Source organism: Ambystoma mexicanum, chromosome 4q (genome assembly GCF_040938575.1).
Source record: "Ambystoma mexicanum isolate Mex_15411 chromosome 4q, UKY_AmexF1_1, whole genome shotgun sequence".
NCBI classification, from domain to species: domain Eukaryota; kingdom Metazoa; phylum Chordata; class Amphibia; order Caudata; family Ambystomatidae; genus Ambystoma; species Ambystoma mexicanum.
The window spans coordinates 1,267,052,850-1,267,080,304 of record NC_090928.1 but is presented as its reverse complement, the minus strand read 5'-3'; the positions used below and the strand labels follow the sequence as shown (position 1 = coordinate 1,267,080,304).

The 27,455-nt window shown below is 47.0% G+C and overlaps 1 protein-coding gene across 3 annotated transcripts in view; it reads left to right on the top strand.

Annotated features, from left to right (window-relative positions):
- The window catches only part of CUL9 (cullin 9), a 1,917,728-nt gene that overhangs the window by 630,799 nt on the left and 1,259,474 nt on the right, over positions 1-27,455 (top strand). For all 3 annotated transcript variants that reach the window (XM_069608881.1, XM_069608880.1, XM_069608879.1), the window contains exon 16: positions 22,660-22,831. In XM_069608881.1, the coding sequence (XP_069464982.1) occupies positions 22,660-22,831 (172 nt within the window). The remainder of the gene's footprint in view (positions 1-22,659; positions 22,832-27,455) is intronic.

Genomic DNA, 27,455 nt, shown 5'->3' with positions numbered 1-27,455 from the left:
GAGAAAGGTAAGAAGATCTAAGATCTCTCTGCCTTGGTCTTTTTGCATATTCCAGATATGTCATATATGTATTATTGCAATCCAGAGTTGCAGACCAATCCCGATCATATAAGTTTCGCTTGACTTTTGGAAGGTGCATGACAAGGTCAGAAATAGAACAGTCAGTCATCTAAAATGCTTTTCATTTCACTGTCATACCTGTTCAGGGATTTAAGTTTTCGAGTATCAAGTAACTCATTTAGATCAAAATAAAGGGAGTTCTGATAAGGTGCCTTTATCTGCATATCTTGAGTTTCCGCCATGACCATCTCGCAGCTAGTGATGACAAACCGATTTCGTGTCTAATGATTGAATTTGGGACCGATGGAGATAATCCCAGCGTGCGTTTCCATAGGTTGCCCTGTATTTGGTTTAGGATTCCACCTATATCCAAAAGGCGCATATCCAATCCATAAAGAAGGTTTGGTTCCACTTTCAGCAAGTAGAACTCAATCAGCGGTATCAAGGAGAACTCACAAAATCTTCCGATTATCACCTTCATCATGGATGCCAAAGGGCGCACCTTCGTCTTCAAATGTGATTGCCAAAATATTTTGGGAATATTGATTGTTTAGGGGGTAACCAAGATAGCGAGTTGATCTTACACATTCAATTTCATTTCCATTCAATTGCCAAGTGTATGATTTGGTTTTTTTATAATTGCAAAAGATAACAATTTGCGATTTAGAAGAGTTGGGTAACAGGTTATGTGATGCGGGAAATTTGGAAAATTGGTTCAGTTTTAATTGTAATCCACTAGGGGTGCGATCAATCAATATGATGTCATCAGCAAAACATAACCATTATATTTTTAAGTTCTCTAATTCTACAGGGTACACCCAGACTCATTCCATAGCCGCTACATATCGCAAAGATATAAATTAAACTATGTGGCGGCCAAATTGCATCCTTGTTTGACGCCAGTTTCGGTGTCAATGGGAATTGTGAGAGCACCATCATTGGTTATCCTTATTTGAAAAGTTGTTTGATTGTGTAGCAATGCAATCAATTGTACCAACCTTTTAGGAAAACCCAGTTTTAAAAGTTTGGTCCAGAGTACTTCTCTTATGACTGTATCAAATGCACTACTCAAATCTAATACCGCCAAATAAACAGCTCATGTATGAGGAATTTTAGTTTGTGCACAAATATGTGAAATGATAAGTGCATTTAGGAAGTGTTAGGATGTGCAGTGTTTCCAATGTTTACCTGTTAAACCATGAGTGTATAATATTTCCTTCACTATGTCTATTGTCACTTAGATACTATAGAACATAGAACTGCATCTTATGTAGCAGGGTTCCAAGGAGAGCCAGTGAAGAAGCAGGGCCTTAGTGGGAAGATTGTACTCCTCCTGCTGGGGGTCGTCTTATGTCATCAACTTGCAAATAAAAGGTTCTTTACCTTTAAACTACTGGTTATGTGAAAGCCTCCCTTTGTACATAACATTTGGCGACGAGGATTTTGACTGGGACCCGGAGGACGACCCCCAGCGCCTTTTCTACAGATCTAGTGTGCTGGCTGTGGAGCGGAGCCAGCCTGACTTGCCTGAGGGAGGGCCTTTTTCAGTGGATTATTGACGGCCTGACATCCAGTGTGTGGCATCCACCGGAGGGACATTGCTAGCGCCAGAGGTAAACCCCTGGAGGCTCCGTGGTCTGTGGGAGCTGGAATTGGACCCCTGCAATTTTGTTGAACTTGTGGAGACCGGGCTGGCAAAGACACGGCTTTGGCACTTTTATAATTGGATTTTGGGTTGTGTGTTTTCCGAGCGGCCATTGGACACCCTGGCCCCACACTGAGCAAGGTTGAGAAAGGAGTCGCCGCCGATGACCCTGGTGAGGCGCTCCAGGGTGAGTACATAACCAAGCAGCTATCTTTTAATTAGTGTCACCTACCTGTTTGGGTGGGAGCTCTATTGGTTAAACCAGAATTGCTAGCTTGTTATTTTATTCTGCAACTTTGAGACATGGCAAATGTGCCTGCTCCTGTGTTTTTTCTGGCAGTGCCAGGTGAACCCAGGGTTAGATGGGAAGACTGGAAGGAAGGATTCAGCAAATATGCCTTAGCAGTGTTTGGTGCCAACTACTCCAATGAGCGCAAGGAGGCATTGCTATTTCACTGTTTGGGAACTGCAGGCCAAGAGGTCTTAAAGAGATTGCCGGAGCCTTCTGACATTTTGGATGCTGGTCCATATGAAAGGACATTAGCCAAACTGGACAGGCATTTTAGAGTGGAGGAGAACATTATATTGGAAAGATATAAATTTGCCACGAGAGAGCAGAAGAATGGGGAAAGTATCGAGGATTTTGTCACGGCTTTAAGGGGCTTAGCAGTGAAATGCAAATTCACTCACTGTCAGGATGAGCACTTGAGAGACCAGCTAATGATTAAATGTTCCAGTGACAGTATTAGGAAAGAACTATGGAAAGAGAGGAACCCCACTTTGGATCGAGCAATTGAGATAGCGAAAATGGTGGAACACACAGATAAGTGCATTGAAGTTCTTCAATCGGATACTGTGAACAATGGTAAACCCAAGTTGGATGAGAGTCAGGGTTCAGTGCTGAAGGTGTCAAAGGTTGTTCAGAGGCAGAGTACGTGGAATCCAAGACGTGCCTCGCAGAATGCTAAAAGGAGCGAAGAGAACAGACCGGCAACTGGCAGAGGATGGCGTCAATGGGTTCCTGCAAAAGATAGCAGAGGGCTTCCCAAAGACATGAATTCTTTCAAGATGGTTAGGGATTCAGGACAATCCAGAGGTTTTCCAGGGAGAAGATGCTTTAGATGTGGAAGCTTGTCGCATATAGCCTCGGATAAGGATTGCTTTGCTATTCATATCATATGCAATGAGTGTGGTGTGAGAGGGCACATTGCCCGATGCTGTAGAAATTTTAATGCTGGGTCAAATCAAGTGCATGAAATAAGTGCAAGTTATGAAGATGAGTCATATTGTGAGGATGGCAGAGAAGTGGTATTTACAGTGAATGCTGTCAATGGCAGAGTGAAAATGCAGAAACCTTATGCTGAGGTTGTAATTCGAGGTGTACCCGTACGCATGCTAATGGATAGTGGTGCTGACTACACCTTGATAAGTGTGGAAGTGTGGAGGAACAAATTCGATAGTTGTACTCTGTGGGAAAATACTGTTAAAGCAAATGCTTATGGAGATGTTCCCATAGATATTATAGGTTGCTTTGATGCTGAATTACAGTTTAAGGACAGGAAGGCCAAAGGTTGTGTGTATGTTACCAACAGAGGGGGTGAATTGTTGTCATGGAGTGATCAAGCTGAATTGAAGATAAGGCTTGAGGCAAGTCATCCCGAGCAGGTAATGTCTGTTGCGGGAGGAGAGCCCACAGAGATACAAACCACGTTATCTGGGAAATTGGGGTGTCTTAAGGGCTTTGTACATGTAATTCGCCTAAAGAAAGGAGCTGTCCCTAAGATTGCAAAACTGCGAACTATTCCTCTTGCTCTTAGAGGAGATGTAGAGGAAGAACTCAAGAGAATGGAAAGAGATGGTGTCATTGAAAAGATAGAAGCATCTGAATGGGTCAGTCCTATAGTTGTAGTCAGAAAAGGCAATGGGTCTTTGAGGCTCTGTATAGATCTTAGACATCTAAACAGCATGGTTGTGGCAGACAGGTTTCCTCTTCCCCGAATAGATGATTTGATGGTGGGAGTAGCTGGGTCAAAAGTGTTCTCCATACTAGATCTTAAATCGGCCTACCATCAGGTTGAATTGCACCCTAATTCCAGGGATCTCACCGCCTTGATCACCCCGATTGGATTGTTCAGGTGTGTTCGCATGCCATTTGGTTTGGTCTCAGCCGCAAGTGTGTTTCAGAGTATTATGCATAAATTACTTGGGGGTGAAAAAGGGGTGATGTGTTATCAGGATGATGTTCTTGTATGTGGGAGCGATGAGAAGGAGCATGATGTTCGTTTGAAAAGAGTTTTGGATATTTTGAAGGAGGCAGGCCTCACCGTTGCCTTGGAAAAATGTACTTTTAAAGCCAACAAAGTGGTGTACCTGGGTCATGAGATCACTGGGGAAGGGGTTAGACCCAAGGAGGAGGCTATTGAGGCCATAAAAAGAATGGAGGAGCCTAAGTCTAAAGGGGACATACTATCATTTTTGGGACTGGTGGAGTTTTACGGCAAATTTGTCAAGGGGTTAGCAGAAATGTCGAGGAATATGAGATTTCTCACTCGCAAGGGAGTTGTTTTTAAATGGTGTGACCGGTGCAAGAAAGAATTTTTGATGATAAAAGAGGCTATTGTCAATGCTCCCATTTTGAAAATATTTGAGGAAAGTAAACCCACATTGCTTTTTGTTGATGCCAGTGATTATGGTGTTGGGACTGTTCTGATGCAGGAGGATCAGACAGGTTTACAGACTGTGGCTTTTGCGTCCAGGTCTTTGAAGGGCCCAGAATCTAGATATTCAGTTATTGAGAAGGAGGCTCTAGCATGCGTTTGGGGTGTCGAGAAATGTAAAAGATTCTTGTGGGGGAGGAGTTTCACCATTTGCACTGACCATAAACCCTTGGTTGGAATTTTTACGAAAGGTGGTTTGGAGGGAGTGTCAAGACGCATTATGAAATGGGTCACGGCATTGCAAGGGTTACAGTATACCATGCTCCACGTAAAGGGGGAGGTTAATGTGGTTGCAGGCGCCTTGTCTAGATCTGTCCAGAGGGAAATATCTGACGATAGTGACTTTACAGGTTCAGAGGAGAGTGCAGAAATATTCCAGGTGCATGAAACATTAAAGAAAAGTGAGTGGGATGTGTCTTGCACGGAGGATGTTGTATATCAAGGAGTACTTACTCTGGTTGCAGAAGGTAAAATTAAGAGCCACAGGGGCGAGATGAATGGTTTTGCCAAAGTGAGGGAGGAGCTATGGATTCAGGATGGTTATTTATACAAGGGTCAACAGATGGTTGTGCCAGTCGGTATGAGGAAGTCTGTCTTGGAGTTGGCCCATGTTGGGCATTTAGGTCTGGCCAGGACAAAGGGACTGGTGAGGTCTGAATTTTGGTGGCCTGGTATCGACAAGGACATAGAGGAACAAGTCAAAGACTGTGTGGAATGTATTGAGGGAAACAAAGGCTTGAAAGTGCAAAAAGTTCCCATGGTAGTGAGGGAGTCCCCGCGTGTCCCTTGGGACGAAATTGCGTTGGATCTCCTCGGTCCATTTAATATTGGTGGTGGCAGAGATAGCTACCTATTAGTAGTCATGGATTTATTATCAAAATGGCCAGAGGTATGTGTACTCAAGGACATATCCAGTAGTAGTATAATCAGATTTTTGGAACAACTGTTTTGGAGAGAAGGGTTTCCAAGAAAGTGTTTGTCTGACAATGGGACCCAACTTGTTTCCAGAGAGTTTAAAGAATTCTTAGAGAATCATGGGATTGAGCAGGTGAATACTTCTTTATATCATCCCCAGAGTAATGGGTGTGTGGAACGATTTAATAGGACTCTGATGGAGGCTATTAGGATAGCGGTGGCTACTGGAGGAGATTGGGTGAGAACAGTGATGGAACGCACGTTCCAGTATAGGCTAACTACCCATAGTGTCACAGGCGTGAGTCCATTTGAGATCTTGAGAGGAAGAAAACCAAATACTCATTTATGTCCAGGTTGGATGGGCAAATCAAAAATGGTGGATGTGGATCTAGAGAGTGTAAAAAGGAGAATTTTTGAAGCTGGAGTTAGATCCAAGGAGAGGTATGATCAGAAGAATTGTTGTAGGGAACTCAAGGTCAAAGAGGGTGATTGGATTAAAGTCAAGCTCCCCACCAAAGTTCGTAAAGGAGCCTCGTTGTTTTCTGAACCCAAGCAAGTTGTGAAAGACTTGGGTTCGTCAGTGTTGGTCAAAGGAGGAGCTATTTGGAATAAGGAAAGGGTGGCTTTTCCGTTTCAATGTTAATTTGTCTTCAGTTAGTTGGAGACAGGGACTTTCTTGTGACTCTACCTAATCAACCACTAGATGTCATATATCTACGCTCTTGATTTGTGCCAGGACTTGCAGCGCATCTAATGTTTTACCTGTTAAACCACGAGTGTATAATATTTATTTTACAGGTTTCAATTTCAGTTGTTCAATATGTGTTTTACAGGTTTCAATTTTAGTGGGTCCTCACCCACACAGTTACTTGTTATGTTTAAGGAGGAGAGGTGTTAGGATGTGCAGTGTTTCCAATGTTTACCTGTTAAACCATGAGTGTATAATATTTCCTTCACTATGTCTATTGTCACTTAGATACTATAGAACATAGAACTGCATCTTATGTAGCAGGGTTCCAAGGAGAGCCAGTGAAGAAGCAGGGCCTTAGTGGGAAGATTGTACTCCTCCTGTTGGGGGTCGTCTTATGTCATCAACTTGCAAATAAAAGGTTCTTTACCTTTAAACTACTGGTTATGTGAAAGCCTCCCTTTGTACATAACAGGAAGGTACCCATCTACTTAAGAAAACCAGTTTGAAATTTCGAATAGATGTTGTTTGTTTCTATAATATTTTGTAGGCGCTGCAATAGAATGACTGAAAACCCTTTTTCTGAGGCATCCATAAGTGCAATAGGTCTAGAATTGCAGGGCAATTCTGGGTTCCCTTTCTTATATATTAGAATAATAATGGCGTTTAGCCATGACCTCGGGATTATGAAGATGTATGAGAATTTGGTGTAGAGAATAGCACCCCAAAAGTAGGGGTCATCTTTTAAAATGCAAGCAGGCAAGCCATCAGGCCTGGCCGCCTTTGAAGGATTGAGTGATTTAATTGCATCATTAATTTCCTCCATAGAAAAGAGTATACATTCATTGCATTTATAGTGAATTATTCCAGAGTCAAAGTGTTGGAATTGTGGGGGTAGGCTATACTTATTTTTGATATAATACAGCCATATAGCTGCTGCAATCGGGGATCCTAAGTCGTGGGCCGCAACCTCTTTTTTGTTGTTCAATATTGCCCAAATATTTCTAGTATTGTTTGTGATGATCTGCTTCATCATTTTTTCATTGGCAAGAAGCTTAACGTTCATTTTTATGATTTTTAGCATGCAACTATATTTCAATTTTATCACATTTTTGGCTTCATAATAATTGGCATAATTCTATGAAAGTCGACTTAAAGCTCTTAACTGTCGATTTTTTTTCTCTTTTGATTTTATTTTGGCAATTGCCAGGATATATCCTCTAGAGACATTTGACTTGTGCAGTGCCGCTCTTTGCGTAAGATATTCTATATGCTCTTTTATTATGAGTATTCCATTTTTCTCTCATATGAGAATTAATATACAAGTTTTGAGGGTGAAGCACCCCAATTACATCTCTTTGTACCAAGTAGGATAGTTCTCTACACATTTTCGGATGCCAACCAACCGAGGTCTGCGCACAATGAAGGGTCACCAAACCCAATGCAGCATCTTTGCTTAAAATTGCCAAATCACATCTAATGCTGATACTGATTGGGTTATGATCTCTCTGAGTATCATCAATAATTAACACATTTTGAACCATAGTGATTAATGTGGTAGAAACAAAAAAGTACTCTATATATGAGGTTCAAGGCCCCCTCGACCAAGTCCCTCTATGAGGACCAGCTTCATAGTCTACCACTTATAAATTCCATTCCTTAACGTAAGCTACTCAACGCTTCCCCATGGTAAATGTAGAATGAATGAAAACATTGTGTTTAGGTTTTTGGACAGACATAGATGGTGAACATACAGCATTGAAGTCGCCCCCAATGACAATCGTATAATTCGGATTTCGAATCATTGCCTCTTCTAGCATGTCATCCATGGTGTTGAATGCAGCATCTATGGAGGAATTTCCGGGGTTAAAGTACAAACATACAACTAAGAACACACAAGTCGTCAAACCACTGGGGAGAAACTATATTGCCAACATGCCATTTTTCGAGTAAACGACCTTGGATTTATGATTAATGGCATTGTTGACAAGAATCGCAATCCCCCTGTAGGGACGGCCAGTTTGGCCTTTTTCTGCCGGCAGACAAAAGTTTGAGAAGCCCTCAATATTGAGCTCACCGACATGCATAGCTTCCTGTATTAGTGAAATCATCGGTGAACCCATTTTTACAAAACTTGATGACCAATGCTCTAAATTCTTTTTCTCACAACTGTTCCAAGATAACATTTTTAAGACACTGTAGATTAGAGTCTGTAGCAGCACATATCTATGATTTATTTTGTTTGTTTGAGAATTCGAGAATAGAGGTCGAGGGGCTAACCATGTGATGTTAGAAGTTGCCCTCACCAATTCTGAAATTTTAGATATAAGTTAAGCAGTTTGAGCAGGGACAGCCTGTAGATTGATAGATGATACCCTAATTGTTTCATCAGGTTTGGAAGCTTCATTTAAGAACTCATCCGCCTCCTCAACAGTCCTAAATCAGCGTAATGTAAGGCCACGGGATTCAAAGTCATCCGTATGTTCCCACTATAACCTAAGTATTATTAAAGATTGTGGAGCACAGATAATTCTTGGGTTATTGTGATTTGCCAACCTCAGCCACTCAATATCGTCTGAGTGAAGGGTCCTCGGCTGAAAAGAAATGATCTGTTCAATCTCTGTTTGCCATTTATAGCCTGATCACTAGACCAGCCCAAAACATACCTCGTATCCCTGTTAAAGGAATATTCAGTTTCATCTTGTTCAGAACTATCTCGAGATTGGGACTTCCTGTCCTTGATAGCCCTAGCACTTTCCGTTTCCCTCTGAGTCAGATCCCCCCTCGCACTCGTCATTTGCATTTGGGTGTTCAGTGCCTTGGTTTTCACTACTAGCTAGGGGTACAGAGTTAGTTGTGTTACTTATGGCTTTAGGTTTAAAATTCGGGGGGCAAAGCTTTTTTAGTTTGGGCACTGTGCCCAAATTCAATACGGGAGTTTGTTCTTTCTCCAAGACCTTTACAGTGTTTTTTTTCCAATAAGGGGATCAAAAGTCGATAGGCGACCTTGTGTCGAGGGTCCTGCATTTACTCAGTCGCCCTCCCCCTGACCATCTCGGGATCGCATCTTGTATCCCTTTTTTTGTTTCATATTGTGTACCAATAGGTGGTACCACATTTAGGCCTTAGATTCGTCATTCAGTTGGGTTGGTCGATCCATGGCTCATTTGAGGATCCCATAGATGAATCAGGTGATAGACCAACAGTTAGATTTTCATTTTTCTCAATATTTTTATTTTTTTAATTATTTTTCTTAGTAGCTTTTTTGTTGTCAAAGATTACTTGTGCGCTACAATTCTTTTTTAAAATTTTATTTTCTTTTTTTAGGGCACGCTTCATTTTTCGAGACAAATAGATTGTCTGTTTCTCCAGCATGGGGTCTGGCATGGATTCACATGCTCAAGAATATTCCCCGTCGTCAGGCTGGGAATCCTCGGTAAAGAAAAAATCAGTATCCGTTTCGTTTCTGATCTGTCTTTCGTAGTAATCACCAATCACTGATCTCTGCGTCATACTGACCACAGCCAATGACTGCCCTCTACCTAAGCCCCGCCTCTGGCAGCCATCTTCAGATTTTTACCGCACGTTCAAGTGTTGGGAGTGCTTGTGCTTAGCTCTCGAGCTTTTACTGCGTATTTCGCGTTTTTTCAGGTGAATTTTCACATTTTTTCGGTTAATCGAGCCTCAAGCTCCACCGTTTCTACTCCCGTTAACGGCTACCCGTTGTGGGATTTTCCTACGCCCCTCAAGGGTGAAGATTTCGTCGAATCAACTTCTTGGAGGATTCCAGAAGATTCGCGGCCTACTTCGATATGGCCCAGGATGCGAGTTCGTCGCCCGGAGCCAAGCTGTTTCGCAGCTGCCCTGGATGCGGGCTGCAGAATGTGTTTAAGGAAGACGAACATTTGCGATGCCTCTACTGTCTTCATGGGGACAAGACTCATGTAGAGAAGGACTGCCAGTTCTGCAAGAACTTGTCGGAGCGGACCATGAGGGACCATCAATCCCGTCTCGCCAGCTGGTTGGAGAAGGGCTCAACTGGTGAGAAGAAGAAGAAAGGGTCCGAGCGGGCTTCTAAGTCCTGTGCGGACGCCACGGCGACGGGGGCCCAACACCAGGCCAAGCGCCGCGAGTCCGCTGGCTCCGGGAGCGCCAAAAGGTCGGGCTCTTCGGTCGCCAGGCAGGGCGCACCTTCCCCGGCACTGTCAACCATGAGCCAGCGCTCCGGTTCGGGGAAGAGTAAGTCCGAGACCCCGGGTAAGCTTCGGGAGAAGCCCCGTCCGATCTCGGAAGAGGGGGAGCGAGGCGTCGCCCCTCCCCCGAAGGAGAAGGCCCAGGACGCACCTAAGGTGGTGAAGACCCCTACCCAGCAGGCAAAGGCCTCTATCAAGGTGATCGTGGCGACTCTGGCCAAGCCGGCAGAGACCCCGCCAGCGGAGACTGCCTCCGGGACTAGAGTTTCCCTGCCGCCAAGGAGGGAATCCTCTTTTCAGCCCATCGTCGTGGCCGCCATGATGGAAGAAGCGAGGGGGGGCACGGTAGCCTTCTCGAGCTCGGAGTCAGCCTTGGAGGAGGAACTGACCGAGGCCGTGAGGAACCTCGAAGTCCAATTCGAGAAGGTTCGATCCCGTAAGGAAGATCCTCGGGAGATAACCGAGGAAGATGACGATGGCGAGGAAGAGCAGCCTTCCCTTCCGGCGTGGCCGGAACCTAGGCCTCAGGTTGGCTCGGCTGCCATTTTGTCTGCTATCCTTATGCTCTGAGATAAGGACGAGGTTCCCACGGCCCAGGCCGGAGGACCCGCAGCCTGGCCCGTCGGGAAGTCCTCGGAACAAACGACGGAGGACCCAACCCTCTCCTCCGCTCGCCCCCGTAAGGCCTACAGTTCCCTCCTCATCCTCCCACGAGTCGGGAGATGACGGTGCGTTGGGCTCGACGACGGGTTCTGAGGGCGACGATGACGGAACGGATCTCCCGTCGCATGGGCCTCGCCGCCCGACGAGATTGGCTCATTCCACGCCATGATCGCCAGGGCGTCCGAATTGTTCCAGCTCTGCCCGGAGGAGCAGAAAAAGGAAGGTTTCCTCTATCAGCGCCGGGAGGCCAAGAGGAAGACTGTCATCGCGGTGCCTCTAATCGATGACATCTGGGAGGAGGGCCTGTCGGTTCTCAAAACCCCCTCCACGGCACCAGCCAAACGGGACCGGTACGAGAAGAAGTACCGGGTCCCCGAAACCGCTCCCCTGTGCCTCAGGGTCCAGCCAATGCCAGACTCGGTTGTCTCGGCGGCGGCGAAGAAGAAAGCGGCGGTGTCAGGAGCCTCGACGTCGAATTCCCCGCCGGACGGTGAGGGAAAGAAGTTGGACGCCATGGGGTGGCGGGTCATTTCGTCGGCGGCGACGACGATCAAAGCGGCCAACGCCCTGGCGATCGTGGCCCGTTACGACAGGGAGCTCTGGTTTAAGCTGGCCCCCATATTGGACTTCCTGCCGGACGACAAGAGGTCCGAGGCCCTGGAAATACTGCAAGAGGGCGAGGTGGCGTCGGACCACGCCGTAACGGTGGCAACCGATATTGCCGATACCGGGTTCCGCCAGCTGGGCAACGGTGTTTGCCTACGACGACGGGGTTGGCTCCGGGTGACCGACTTCCGTCAGGACGTCCAGACCAGGGTGTTGGACATGCCGTTCGACGGCAGCAACTTGTTCGTGAAGGCGGTGGACGAATCCCTCCAAGCCATAAAAACGGACACGGCCCGCGCCCTAGGAGCCCTTCAGCAACGACGGCCCTTTCGGAGCTCCGGAGGCAGACCGGGTGCCTCCAAGGGATCCAGCGGTGGCTCGTCGTCCTACCGCCAGGCGGCACGCTCCTCGTCTCAGGAGGCCTACAGGGGTTGCGGCAAGCAGGGAGCGCCTTGCCGCCATCGGCAAGGTGGCCAGGGCGGCAAGGCCACCACCTCCTAGCAGGACTGAACCGGCCGTGGTCTCGGGTCCCTACCGAAGCACCCCGGTGGGAGGCCGGCTGATGAATTTCGTCAGCGTGTGGAAGTCCATCTCCACCGACCGTTGGGTGCTGGATACCCTGGTAAGAGGACACTCTATCGAATTTCTGAAGAAGTGCCCTCACGTTCCACCTGTGGCCAGGAAGGAAAATCGCGTCCCGCAACTGCTGTTGGAAGTACGGGCGATGCTCGGGAAGGGCGCCATCGAGCTTGTCCCGAAGAGGCTCCGGGGCTCCGGGGTGTACTCAAGGTACTTCGTCAGGAAGAAGACGGGCGGCTGGCGCCCCATCCTGGACTTTCATCGTTTGAACAAATACATCAGATCACAAAAGTTCAGGATGGTCACCCTCCAGCATGTACTGGGACAGCTGGAGGAAGGCGACTTTCTATCGTCATTGGACCTGGAGGATGCATACTTCCACGTTCCCATCCTCAAAAGTCACTGAAGGTTCCTCAGGTTCGTCGTCCATGGATGCCACTACCAATTCAGAGCACTGCCGTTCGGATTGAAGTCGGCCCCCAGGGTCTTTACCAAGTGCCTAGCACCAGTGGAGGCGTGGCTGCGCCGGCAGGGTATTCACGTCTACCCCTACCTGGACGACTGGCTCATCCGCTCAAGGACGAGGGAACTCGCCGTCGAACACACTGCGAGGACCGTCCAGCTACTCACAGACCTGGGATTCGCCATAAACTACCCAAAGTCCCACCTGGTGCCGTCGCAGGTGGCCCTGTTTCTGGGAGCGAAGCTCTATACAGTGAGGCGCTTGGCGGCCCCGTCGGAAGAACGGACGAAGACCATTCTAGGCAAAGTGCAGCGCCTGCTAGCCACGGACGTGGCCAGGGTGAGGTCCATCAAGTCCCTCCTGGGGATGATGTCCTCCTGCATCTACCTGGTGCGCCTCTGCAGACTACGGATGCGCCCTCTTCAAGAATTTCTCGACGCCCGTTGGATGCAGGCGACAGGCACCTTCGAAGACAGGGTCCCCCTCAACGAGGCATTCCGGCGGGCGATTCGGTGGTGGGGCGTTCGAGCGCACCTCACGGCGGGCAAGGACTTTCAGACGCCGGCGTACCAGGAGACGGTGACGACGGACGCCTCCCCGGAAGGCTGGGGCGCCCACACCGGAGATCTCCACGCAAGAGGCCTCTGGCTCCCGGAGGAGAGGCTCCTGCACATCAACGTCCTGGAACTCCGAGCCGTGTTCTGGGCTCTCAAATCGTTCCTCCCGTCGCTCAAGGGCAAGGTGGTGCGGATCTTCACAGACAACACCACGACAATGTTTTACATACGGAAGCAGGGAGGCACCAGATCCCCAGCCCTATCCAAGGAGGCACAGGATCTGTGGCACTGGGCGATCGCCCAGGGGATGTTCCTGGTTCCCTTCCACCTGGCAGGAGAAAGCAACACCATCGCCGACACGCTCAGCAGGGAGCTGCGCGCGTGTCACGAGTGGGAACTGCGCCAGGATCAGGTGGATCAACTCTTCCGACGATGGGGCAAACCCCAAATCGACCTGTTCGCAACAGCGACAAACTCGAAGTGCAAGAGGTTCGCCAGCAGGTTTCCCCAGCCGAGAAGCATGGGCGATGCGTTCTCGTTCCCCTGGGACGGCCTATACCTGTATGCGTTCCCGCCGTTGCTGCTTCGACTCATCAGCCAGCTCAAGAGGTCCCGGTGCAGGATGATCCTCGTTGCACCGGCGTGGCCGAGGCAGATCTGGTTCCTGGACCTTCTGGACTTGTCAACGTCCCCTCCCATCAAGCTGTCGGGGGACGCGGACCTTCTTTCCAGAGAAGGAGGCGCCATCTTCCACCATGACCCGGCGTCGCTGAACCTGCAGGCTTGGCTCCTGCAGCTCTAGAGTTTGGAGGCTACGATATACCCGCCGAATACAGAGAAGTTCTTGCAAAGGCCAGGGCGTCCTCGACTCTCAAATGCTACGGTCATAAGTGGAAGAGGTTCTCTATCTGGTGCCGAGCACAGAAGATCAACCCCCTACGGATTACGGCCCCTCAAGTGCTCACATCCCCTCACATCCATTAGGAACACCTCCCTCAGCTCCTCCCCTGTTGGCCATTTTCAGATTTTTTACTGCACTCTAGTGTAGAGAGTCGTCAAAGATCTCTTCAACATTTCTACAATACACATAGATTTTAACATATTTTCTATGAGAAAATAATGTTTTTTGATGTCTACTCGATGACTGGCGCTGTGGACAGTTCCATCCACAGTAATCTTTGACAAAGCTTCGTATGTGCAGTTCGGCTTACCTTATGGCGGCTGAATCCTTGAAAAAGATCCTGTTCAAGGGTTGTGTCCGCTGTGGACTGAAGTATGTCTACTTGGAGGATCACCACGATGACTGCCTCTGCTGCCTTCATCCTCACCGTGTTATCGAGGACTGCGAAATCTGTGAGTCCTTTCCAACAAGAAGCTGAGAGATGGTTATCTCGTCGAGTGACACGAGGGCGCCTGCATGGCATCTGACTCCACTACGGTACAGAGTCATGCTTCGTCACAGCAGGGCAGGACAGCCCAGCGAACCACTTCTGGTAAGAGGTCTACGTCGCACAAGGTCTAGGGCATCGGCAAAAGGAGACACAAGGAAGCCTCAGTCGGCGATCCCAGATCCTCGCACAAAGACCTCTCTTCACCAAAAGTCAGTGCCCAAATGGTGTTGGCAGGCAAGGAGAGCCAAGCCTCTTTCCATTGCGCCAAGGAAGCAACATCATCTAAGTCCATGTCAAAATCAGATGACCACTCTTCGGCTTCAGTGTCGAAAGCTGGCCCTTCACCAAGATTGGATCAAAACTTGCTCCAGGTCATCTACCCCAAAGCCGTTGATGCCGTACGCCGGCGCCCTGTTGACGAAGCTGTCAACTGCCATGACTAGGACTGTAACGTCATCAACAGAACTGTCAGCGGCCACAACCATGACTACCACATCATGAAGGACCTCGTCAACAGCCCCGTCGACGGCTGCTGCGCCTTCGCCGGGATAAAGGGCATCCTCCCATTGGGTTGCTACCACTGCCATTGTGACTAACGTTGCCGACACCCATACCAGCACAGTGTCCGCATTGACGGCTCGTCCATGGGCTGCATACCCTAACCTTGGTGTGGCCATGCTACCGGGAGGTGCTATTGTATCGGAGCGGAGTCCTTCCCCATCGGAGGGTATAGTAGATCCAGAGGATAAGGCCATCATATCACCACCTTCATCGCCACCACACACAGCATCACCTCCCAGAAGGCAATCTAGTTCCCTGCGGGGTGAGGCAAGCCTGATTAGACTACCACCTTTGCCTCCTCTGCATTCATCTCGGCCTCAGGCACAGGCCAGTTTGCCTTGAATGCAGCCGGCTCCATTACCACTGCCTCAAAGAAATATTTCACTGGACATTTTATCTACCTTAACGACTTTGGTAGCCGGTCAAGTGGCACAGCGAGTAGAGCGCCCGCTTTGACACCCGTGCAGAGCCTGTTAACGCAGGTTCGAATCCCGGCGGGGCCAAACTCAGCCTTTCATCCTTCCGAGGTCGATAAATGAGCACCACACACCGTGGGTAATAATAAGCAGCGCTCAGATACCTGAGGGTTTGTAGCGCTATATAAAAGCCTAATTATTATTATTATTATTATTATTAACCAATCAACAATGGCTGCCTGCGCCAGCTCTGGTTCCAGTGCCTCATAGGTGGCCGCACTCAGATGTCCCTGGACCCTCCAGGGAGGTGGATGATATCCCTCTTCCCCCCCAACCACCAGGAGGGGGGGGCGGACAACTGTCAGTACTGCAGTGACTGTCGGACACTGGGACAGACACTGTTCCCGACCAGTCGAAGGATGTGGTTCACACATATTCATCCCACACTGACGAACTTGACGATTTTGTTGGATGGGGAACCAGATGACGTTCTGCTCAGGGACTCATCTCCTGATGAGGTAGGAGCCTTCCACGCACTGATGTCCAGGGCGGCCAAGATATTATGCCTTGCGCCGGAGGAGCAGCAAAATGAACGTGTGCTGTATCAGCGCAGAGAGAAGTGCACGACATCTGTAATGTACAGCTTGCTAATGGAGGATGTCTGGGAGGATGCCCTGGTGACCTTGGCGCTTCCTGCTACATCCCAGTCTAAAAAGGACTGGTTCGACAAAAAGTACAGGGCCCCAGAGAGCACTGCCTCAGCACCCAACCAAAGCCAGTCTCTTGTCTCTGCTGCTGCCAGGAAAATGTTGGCTATCCCATCATCGTCTTGCTCTGTCCCTCCGGAGAAGGAAGTCAAACGCCTCAATGCCTTTGGTAAGAAGGTTCTCCAGCATGGGGACTGGCATGGATTCACATGCTCATGAATATTCCCCATCGTCAGGTTGGGAATCCTCGATAAAAGAAAAAGCAGTTTTACTTTCACTTACAAGCTGCCTTTCTCCTTTAAACCAATCACTGAGCTCTGGGTCATACTGCCCCCAGCCAGTGACTGCCCTCTCCCTAAGCCCCTCCTGTGGCAGCCATGTTCAGATTTTTACTGCACGTTCAAGTGTTGGGAGTCCTTGTGTTTTGCTCCATGAGCTTCTCTAAGTTTTTGCGCTTTTTTTCGATAAAAAGTTCTTTTTCTGGTCAATTGAGCCTTTGTGCTCTTTCGCTCCTTTGACCGGCAAGCAGGGATCCGTTTCTCGGTGTCTTTCAACGCCCCTCAAGGGCAAGAATCGTTGAAGTTTCATCAAAGGTTCCAGAAGGCCTTTGGGTCTACACCGTAAGCCGGACCATGTCGGAGGAGAAGTAGGGAGGTTCCCTTTTCAAGCCCGGCTCCAGCTGCGGATTGAGAAACATGTTTGTAGAGGACAAACACCTCCAGTGCCTCTGTCTCCATCCGGACCACAGGGAAGCAGATTGTGAAATCTGCCTTGGTTTTTCCAAGCGAACCGTCCAGGATTGTCACAGCAGGTTGGCGGTGTGGCTAAACGTGATGGCCTCTACCCTGTGTGACAAGCAGGAGCATGCCTCTCCCAGGACCACCCGGGCCGAGAAGTGGGCTTCTAAATCCATTGAGGGTGATCCATTCGTAGGGGCCTAAGAAAAGGCCAAGCACTGCAAGTCTGTTTCAGTCTGGGTCGCCGCGCAAGTTGGTCCCGCGATGGGCAGGACGCGCTCATCTTCACTGTCTGCCTCCATCTCAAGTCATCGGAAGCTGCGGGAGAAGCCGGAGAAGACCAAGGTGCAGGTGAAGGCCCAGGCGGCCCAGGCGAAGTCATCCTCGATTGAGTTGGTGGTCGACGCCCTCCCGAAGGTAAAATGGGCCGATCCAGTCCAGGGGGCCTCGGTGGTGCCCAGAGTATCCCTTCCCTTGAGACGGGAGGCCTCGGCCAACCCAGTGGAGGAGACGCCAGAGAAGAGGATGCCATCCCTCAGCCAGAGACAGAGCCATGATAATCTTATACAGGCAGAGGTAAATGCAGGCATGCGGCGGCATACCGAGGAGAGAACCTATTTCAGAGCTGAGGAGACAGAACAAATGGCTATCCATCAAGGACAAAATTCTGCTTAAACAGTCTCACTAACCCATAAATGTCTCAACAAAGCTGCCCCGCTTTACCTCTCTGAGAGAATCATCAGAAAATACTCATAACGTTCTACCAGGACAGCTAACTCATTGTGCTTGATAGTTCCCAGATTTAAACTAAAAGAAGCCGGGGGGAGTAGCTTCCCTGTGATGGCGGCACAGTATCCACCATTAGAGAGCAGACCAAACCTTCCCAAAATGTAGGCACAACACCCTAAACTGGCTCATGGCCAAGGATCACTGACCCGCCTAAAGGCCTGACCCTAAGTGTACCATAAAGTATGATCCATCATGATGTATATAACTGTACATGTATATAAATATTGTAAGATCTTGTATATTGCTGTGACCTTTGTATGTATATAAATTATGGTAATTTTTGTTGTTGCTGCAACCGCTGTAACTCATGCCTAAAGGATATCTTGTAACCTCCTGCACCCAGATACCCCTGGGTTTGGTGCACCTTACAAATCAATAAGCAAACAAATTTGCATGATGTGTGCAAGATAGGTTTGTGGCAGCAGACATTTTTGTAACGTGGCCTTTTTATATTCTTACGTGCTCGTTTGCATTTTTCCACCTAATGCGGTTTAGAATACCATATACTGTAAAATGCCTGTGCCACGATTTCTTTCACCTGTCCTTTGAGCATCTTGTATTTTGGCCTTCTTCTGCACTCTGAAGGCCAGATTAGTCAAATATATTAGACCCTTACTCGGGCAAAGCAGTAGTATGGGTTTGTGTCTGGATGTGGCGGCTTAGACTGTCTGGACCCAGTGCACATCCTCAGCAAAGTGTCTCTGTTGCTGGACAGATGTTGTTCCCAAGGACTGTGTATGAATGGGCAGCCCCTGCCAGGTTGAATGGTGCAAATCCTTACCATTGGTGGGCATGGAGCTGACTCCAGCTCAAATCCTCGATAAAAGGAGGACTCTTGCAACCAAGCTTAAAATAATCATTGGAGCCAAACCCTCCCTTGAATATGAGCATCTTTCTGAAGACCTGGAACTCATTTTTGCAGCCATCCAGCATTGTCTTCAACCGTCTCACTGAAGCCCTGCTCCTTTGCCGATCTCCTAAAGGCCTTCATAAGTGCTTAGATCCCTGGACTGGTAGGAACAACCAGTCTTGACACCCCTGCTAGAGGATCCTGCGCTTGGATGCCTTTGAACGTGTCCCAGAACCATCCTGTGGGCTGGCCAGCTTCCTCGTGGGCTACCTCACATCGGTTGCCATCTTGCATTCAGACGTGGAACTCTGCATACCCTCAACTGGTGAAACAAGAGTGCAGCCGCAGCTCTGCAGCCCGAAAAGGTGCCTTGCAGATCCAGTTTATTTGTTTCCGCCACACAGATTCACTTCTGTTATTTGTTTGCAGTGGCCATTGCTGATCGCCACCTGCATCGCGTCCTGGGAGTTCTCTGAGGTTGGCAATGTGGTGGTCCGTTGTTCATCGTGCTAGGGTAGTTCAGCTGTGGAGTGCTAGTAGCCATCACAGCAGAGCACAGAACTGCCGACTAGCCCCTCCTAAATGCTGATGTCGAAAGTGATCCCAGCAGCAACGATTGCCTAAATCCCTCTCCAATGCAACCAAGATAGGAGAGATTTTTCAAAACAATGTTTCATTTTATTGTTTAAAGTGCTGCCCTATCTCGAGAGCAGCAGAGCACTGCAGTGTTTGGATAGCCAGCATTTGGTCTGGCATCTTTTAACAGTAGTACAGTACTGTCAGTTGAGGTCTGTGCCTAGGTATGTGTGACCATTGGGATTAGTCCTTGGTTAGGCGTTGTTGAAAAAGCTCAGTTTAGAGAGATTTTCAAAATTGTTGATTAGTGGGGGTTCTGAGCTCCTACTGGGATAGAGCTCCAGAGGGTGGGTGTGTGACAAGAGGAGGATTGTTGGCGGGTCCTCTCTTTCTGGACGAGTTTTGATTCAAGCTAGTTGGTTGATTTTCTGTGCGAGGAGTTTGTAACACCAGAAATGTGGAGCTTAGCCAACAGGTACACTGGTGTGCTACTCGTGACTGATTTGTAGATGATAAATGAAGCCTTGAGCAATAATCCTGGTCTGGAGAGCAAGCCAATGTAGTTTGCATAGGGCGGGAGTGAATCATTCAGATTTCCACGAACCTATAATGAGACGTGCTGCAGTGTGGTGGACTGCTTTTTTAGAGAGCTAATTAAGCAGCTGGGCTCACCGTCATGAGGGCATTTCTCCCAACGATATGTGAGACCACAATGGCCTGCAATACGGTCTGGAAGTTCTGTAGTGGGATGAAAGCTTTGATTTTGCAAAGGTTGTAGAGGCGAGCCAGGCCATTTGAACTTTTCTTGGCTGTGTATTGTGGAAGGACTAGTGAAGCCTGAGATTTTTGCTCAATCCCAGAGTTGTGGATCAAATCCTTCTAGGCACATATTGAGCCATTGTTGGACATGTTATTGTGTAAAGGGCGCACTGATGAGGGGAAATTCAGTCATGGGTGAAGTTAAATTTGATGTAGGCAAGTGGCATCCACAACTGGATGATGGCTAGGTAATTGTAGATACTGATGTCCCTTTTTATTCTCATGTACAACTGAGTATTGTCCCTGTATTAGTGGGTGGCTATATCGGGATCTTTGAGGTGTGTGCACAGAGGCTCCTTATAAAGATTAAATGGGATTGGCGAGAGAATGGAGCCTTGGGTCACTGCAGGAGACTGGGAGTCGGTTAGAACACAACATGTTCGTCTGGAAGGCCTGATTCAGGACAGTTCCAGAGAATCCCATCTTGTTGGCAAAGAGGGAGAAAAGTGGTTGTGCATGTCGAATGCAGCTGACTGGTCAAGGAGGACGAGGAGGCAATGGTCGCCCCTTTCGATGATTTGGGGGGCATCACCCACTACCTGGATGCAATACTTGGCACAACCCTGACTGATAGTCATTTAGGAGGTGAAGTTGTTGTTTAGCAAACTACTTTTTCCAATATTTTGCCAATAAACGGGAGGTTTGTAATGAGCAGGTAGTTGGCCAGGTCATCGGAGTGTAGGGCTGTATTTTCCAAAAGAGGTTGTATGAGGCCAGTCTTGAGGGTGGTTGGGAATGACCCTTCTGTGAGAGAGGCATTAATGAAGCTTAGAAGCGCATTGTGTGTTGGGCCTATCAATTGATTGATGTTGGACGCTGGAATGACATTGCTGGAGTAGGAGTAGGTTTTTGGGAAGCAGTCCTTTTTAGGAAGTCTGGGGAAAGAGACCTGGGGGGGGCCTATCGATTTTTGGAATCTCTGAAGTGGTCCTTCAGTGACTAACTACAGGGGGTGAGTAAAGCTACCGGTTCCTACCCCCTGTACTTCCATTGGGTTTAACTGTTATAAAGTCCTTGCTTTACATCTCCGTTGCCTGACCGCAGTGGGTGGAATTCTGTTCAAGGATCCTCCCTTGTGCTTCCCCTAGGGTGGTTGGATTGGGTGAGGGCTTCCTTTACCTCTGAGTCTGTAGCTTTAAAAGACTGATTGTTGGCTTTGACTTGTTCAGCCTTTTATGAAGACAGCCTCCTGCAAAGAGTTGTATTGTGACCTGTGACTCTAAGGTAACTAGACCCTGTCAATCCTAGCAAGGGAAGAAGGGCTTACAAGGTTAGACACTTTAAATTATAAGGCTGTAAAGTGTGTTTTAACTCAGTTTCCTTACATATTTCCTCTCTAAATTGGTTATTACTTACCATCTTCACTTAATTTGTTACAGCAGTGTTTTATTGCTGATGTTAGTGTTTAAAAAGTGTTTAAAAAGTAAAGTGCTTATGTGAGTTTGTTTTAATTGATGACAGTTTCTCAAGGCCTAAATAAATAATTGTATTTTTATACTTCCTGCTTAACCTCGGAGTGCTTTGTGTGTGCTTAGCTGAGCCCTTCACCACTGTCATTCTCTCCTAAATCCAAGCCTTGCTGCTCAGTCACAGTACATTGATAGTTTGGCTGAACAGTAAACCGTGTATTTGCCTGTTGACCAAAATATGGTGGTCTTTCTGAAGCTGACCAAAGTGCTGATCCTAAGATCCACATAAACATGCTTCATGTCAATGTCACGTGGATGGTTTGGATTTTCTTATCTCCTCTGCTGTCCACAGAGTATCGATGGGGCGGGGGGGGGGGTTCTTTCCTCTTGATCTCAGCATGTAGCTCATACACATCGGCAAACCAATGGTGGACCTGAGCCACCAGATAGGATAGTCACAGATCTAGGAAGTGCAGTTATTATGACCTGGTCAATGTGTTACTGTTTAGAGTCCCACATGGGATTCAACATTAGTGTACTAGCACTATCCCAGTGTTCTTTTGGGGTTTTCGTGTGTATGTAAATGTGTTTGTAGATTGGTTATAGCAGTGTGGGAACACTATCACTTTTCCCTGGGAGACTCTTTTTTTTTATAAGTCAGAGCAGCAATTTGTTCCAGCTTGCAATTTTTATTTCAATATCTTCGACGGGGAGTGAATAATTCTTGAAATATACTACTGAGGGCTCGGTTAATATTGTGACATACAAATATTTTATAGACTCCTCAGACAATCTAAAACCCAACATTTCCCTAGTTCGGGGGGGGGGGGTTGTAGTTATATGGGAGAGGTGTACGAATTTGGCACTGATTTTTAAACTAGCTAGGTCACAAACTATTGAATTTCTTTGAGTTTACAGACTAGGGGTAAAAAAATAAAAGCAACAACAAAAGCATTTCTCTCATGTTTGCAAACACAGAAAAGACGGATGGCTTAAGCTATGTAATTGGGAGCACAGATTTATAGCTTTTAGATAAGACTATTGGAGCACTGCATTGCGTGTATGCAGCATAGGATCCAAATTCTTGTTTACTGTTTCCCTGCTTTCATTTTTGCTAATTACTGTCTGGTGCAGTTCTTTGTGACTTAAAACGCTTATGTGCTGTTAATTCTCAGCATAATATGTTCAGTTTGACTGAGGAGTGGTGGTTTTGAATATGCATCTCCCCTTGATGAGAGGAGCGTTTGCAATAAAGCTGCCATTCATTTTGCTTCAAATGTATGTGGATGTGTTATAAAGAGTTTTCCATTTCCTGAAGGCTCAAGTGTTGAAGTAAAAGCGGACAAATGCTGGGAGAAGGTGGAAGTTTCCTCAAATCCTCATCGTGCCAGTAAGCTGACAGATAGAAACCCCAAAACCTATTGGGAATCGAATGGTAGTACAGGTTCCCACTATATCAACATCTTCATGCACCGTGGTGTTGTCGTCAGGTGAGGAATACTTGCCATTATTCATTTTTTAATGCACAGAGAATCTGCTATGGTGACTATCCAATGTACGTCTGGTTAAACCAGATTTTGTATTGCTTGTTAAGAGTGAAATTGTAAATCTCATTTGGTACAGTTATTTTTTTTAAGTTAAGTGTCTTGTTTCAAGCATACTACCCTTTAGTAATATCATTGTTAGGGCATGTGAAGGGATGTACACCCATTAACCTTAAGTTGTGTCAACTTCAACCAATCAAAAAGAAAGCCAAACTTCTCTCAAAGGTAGGTTAAGTGGAGGGAGCAGACTGACACAGCGGTACTATTAGTCCCAGACACTTATCCACAGAAAATGCAACATACTTATATTTGTATTGTATGTGTATTTATTGTGTTTTATATAGCGCCTTTGTCCAAAGCACTTTACATAGGACGGTCAATGGTACATAGATTCAGAAATGCAAATCAGCGTTCATAAGCAGTAACAATTAATCAGTGTACATAAGCAGTATTGATCAATCAGAGGACTGTAGCAGGTGGGTTTTTAGAGAGGAGCGGAACAGATGATAGGAAGTAATGGAGCGAAGAGACGGGGGGAGCATGTTCCAGTGAAGAGGGGCAAGGAGCTGGAAAGAGCAAAAGTGGGATTGAGCACAGGGGGAAGGGGGAACTTTAAATCTAAAAAGGCTAGCAGAGGGAGCGAGATGGAGAGTAAAATGAGAGGAGCGATGCAAGTCCATAGAGACATTTGAAAACTAGACAGAGAAAGTTGTATTTAAGCTGAGAATAGGACAACCAGCCGAGAGAGGCAAGGGAAGGGGAAATTAGTTCCTGGTAAGAGAGAAGAACGAGTGAGCGAATCGAGGAATGGTAGATAGATTTAAGAGGAGCAAGTCATGAGCGAGGAAGACCAAAGAACAGAACAGAATAGAATAGTCGGGAGAAGGCTAGTGAGGAGACAATGGGTCTTGTAGCATGAAAAGTGAGAAAACGGCGTTACTTGCGAATGTTGTAGAGATGAAATCAACAGGCGCGGGATGTAAGGGGAATATGATGGGCAAAGGAGAGATTAAAATCGAAGTAAAGACCGAGTTTGGAGGCAGTAGGAGAAATGGAGAGACATGAAGGGGAAAAGAAATGGAAGAGGGAGGAGATTGAGACATGAGGGAGTTTGCGGGAAAGAACAGGACTTCAGTCTTTCCGGCATTTAGGGTGAGGAAGTGAGAGGTCATCCAGGACTTGATGGCAGAGAGGCAGGATGCGAGAGTCTGATGAATGTCAGGGGAGAAGGATGAGAAGGATAGAAAGAACTGAGTATCATCAGCATAGAAATAGTGTGATACTCCAGAGGATGAAATAATCGGGGCAAGAAATCAAGTACATAAGGAAAATAGAAAATGACCAGGAACACTGACCCTTGAGGAACGCCATAGACCAGAGTAACGGGAGGAGAGGTGTTGCCGCCCCATGAGACAGCAAAAGTATGGTTGGATAGGTAAAATGAAAACCACAATAGAACCGACCCAAGACCAAGGGAGGAGAGAGAATGCAGGAGCAAAGAATGATCTACAGTATCAAAAGCAGCAGACAGATCAAGTAAAATAAGGACGGATGAGTGTTTGGAATAGCGACCAGTGAGAAGAGAGTTAAGCACGCAAGTAAGGGCTGTTTCAGTGGAATGGTGTGGACGAACTCCAGACTGAGTCAGAAGAAAGAGAGATAGACCAGACACGAATGATGAGATTCGTGAGTAGACAAGACGCTCAAGGAGCTTGGATAGAAAAGGTAAGAGGGATATGGGACGGAGGTTCGACACAAGAAGGGGATTAGCTGTAGGTTTCTTTAGGATCGGAATGATAATTGCATGTTTGAAGGCAGAAGGAAAAGTAGAGGTGGTGAGACAAATGTTAAAGAAAGAGGTAAGAAAGGTTACCAGAGGTGGGTAGGTTTTAGGGATAAGTAAAGAAGGGATGGGGTCAGTAGGGGCAGCTTTGGGGTGAGCTTTGGCTAGGAGAAGAGCCACCTCGGAGTTCGATACAGGAGCAAAGCTAGAGACAGTGTTGGAAGTGGTAGGAAAAGGTAAGGGGGAGGAGTTATAGGAAGGTGAAGATAGAATATCCTGGCGTAGGGAGTGAACTTTGGAGAAGAAGAAATCGGCAAGATCAGATGTTGATAGGGATGAGTTAATAGACTGGTCAGGTGTAGGAGGAGAGAGAAGTCCGGTTAGAGTTTGAAAGAGACGTCTAGGATGAGTGGATTGATTTTGAAGAAGATCAGAGAAGTAAGTGCATTTGGCAGACTTAATACAGTTGTCGTAGAGGGCGTGATAAGAAAAATAGGTGGCGTGGTTAGCAGGAGAACAGAGTTTGTGCCAGTGCCTTTCAAGAAGATGAAGGAGGCGGCGCATAGAAGAGAGATGAGGAGAGAGCCAGGGTTGGGCAGGTTTGCGAGTGGGCAGAAAGGAAGGAAGAAAGAGGGTAAATTGATCAAGGCTAGACGCAAGATATGAAGAGAGAGAGTGCACACAGCTTCATCTGCAGAGAGGGAAGAGAAGTGTGTGAGAGCTGCCACAGAGTGTATACAGGTATTATGGAAGAGTGACTAGTTGCATAGGTCTCGCCTATAGAAAGTCTTAGTGGAGGGGAGGGAGGAGGTGCTAGAGGGAGTAGGCAGGAGCAAGGAAGCTGAGATTAGGGTGTGGACAGGAAGAGCATATATGGAGGAAGCAGTAAATGATGAGGTAAAGATCAAGTCAAGGGTAGAGCCAGAGGAGTGAGTGGGAGGAGTGGGAAGTGGAGAAAGTAAATGTGAGTCAAGTATTGATAGGAAAGGGGATGTTAGATGAGCAGAGGAGAGATGAAGATTAAAGTCTTCTAGCAAGACAAGAGGTATAGGACTAGGTAGAATGTGACCAAGAAGGTGGTCCATGTCTTCGCAAAATGAACCAAGTGGGCTAGGTGGATGGTAGATAATGAGAAAGGAAATAGCGTGAGGAGCAATGAAATTTGTATATATAAATTCAAATGAGGAATACTCTTATAAGGGCACAGGAAATGGGATAGATGAACAGTTAGGACTGTAGAGTAGGCTAACGCCACTACCGTGTCCATTGGCATGAGGGACGTGTGGAAAAGAGGATAGATAAGTAGTAAGAGAGACAGCAACAGTTGTGTTATGTGGGAGAATGCAAGTTTTGGTTATACAGAGAAAATGAAGTTTTAGGCATAGGAAAAGGTCCAAAACGGCCACGGTCTTGTTGCAGAGCGACCTAGCTTTCCATAAACCAAGGTTGATGGTGGTGGAAGTGTCAGTAAGTTGTGGGCAGATGAGATTAGTATTTGTGGGTGGAGTAGTTGAGCGATAATCAGTATAAGGGATGATGGGAGGGGAACGGGTAGGTATGGGGATATTCATTTGGATGAGTAGTAGTACCTTGCGGCTAGTTCAGACTACGATGAGCGGAGTGAGTGAGGGATGGTAGGAGTGGGCAGGCCGGGAGTAGCATGCTCACAAGGTTATTAGCTGCGGAAACGCCGCAGACCGCTGCCGACCGATATGTCCCACTTTGCCTCACTCCGCAGCGACTTCGCCTGGAGGCGTGTGTTTCAAACCGCAGGCGAGCGAGAGCGAGGCTGGTGGGTGTGGCCTCCAATGCAACGGTCTGTTGCCTATCAACAGACAACAGTGCCACTTTGGTTGATGCCGGCAGGTGGTGTGAGAGCCTACTGGTGTGGCCGCTGTGCTGCTGCACAGATGGGTGGCCCGGAGAGTCAGGCAGGTTGTGATTAGCAGAATCCAGACAGCAGACAGCTGTAATCCACTTCAAATTATATCCATTATATACTGAAAAATACACGCATCGATTATGTTACACATATGTAACTCTTATCAGGTCAAATAAGTTCTTCAGCAAGTTACACTCACTGTATGGAAATGAACAGTATATTATGAAAGCATTTTTTGATGACTCTACTCGCCCCCATACTTCAATGTGGGTCCACTATCTATAGATAGGCACCCAACATATAGCAACGCGGCATGAAGGGAAAGACAACAGGCATACTAATAAACCTAGCAAATACCTAGTGCTTGCACAAATAAAAGTACTTTGTCCTATAAAACACAACCCACTAATATATTATATTATATATTTTTTTTTATTGAATATAGTTGAAATTACATCAACTTTTTCAATTTATAAGAAATAGAAAAATCCATAAACATCAAATCCAAATAACACAAATATTCATAAAAGATTACAAAATGCTAAAATATCATCATACACATTTTTTTCAGAAAGGGATAAGCAAAGAACTCTTAATTACATTCCATATTCAAGGCTTTTAAAAAATTAATGGTTGCAATTCTTATACTCATGCATTCAGTGGCTGCCATGGCGATCCATCTATTTCTAGGATCAATTTGTGCAAAATACGCAAAGTGGTTAACAAAGTGCAATTTTCTTAAAGTAGATAGCGCAGGACAGTTCAGTAATAAATGTTGTTAAGTTTCGACAATCGTTATATTTTTGCAAAACCTACACCAGTTAAGGTCAGAGGGGATTTCCTTTCTTTTTGTTTTAACCTCACGGGTGGGCCAGATGTTGAACCGCAACCGAAGAATGGCCGTT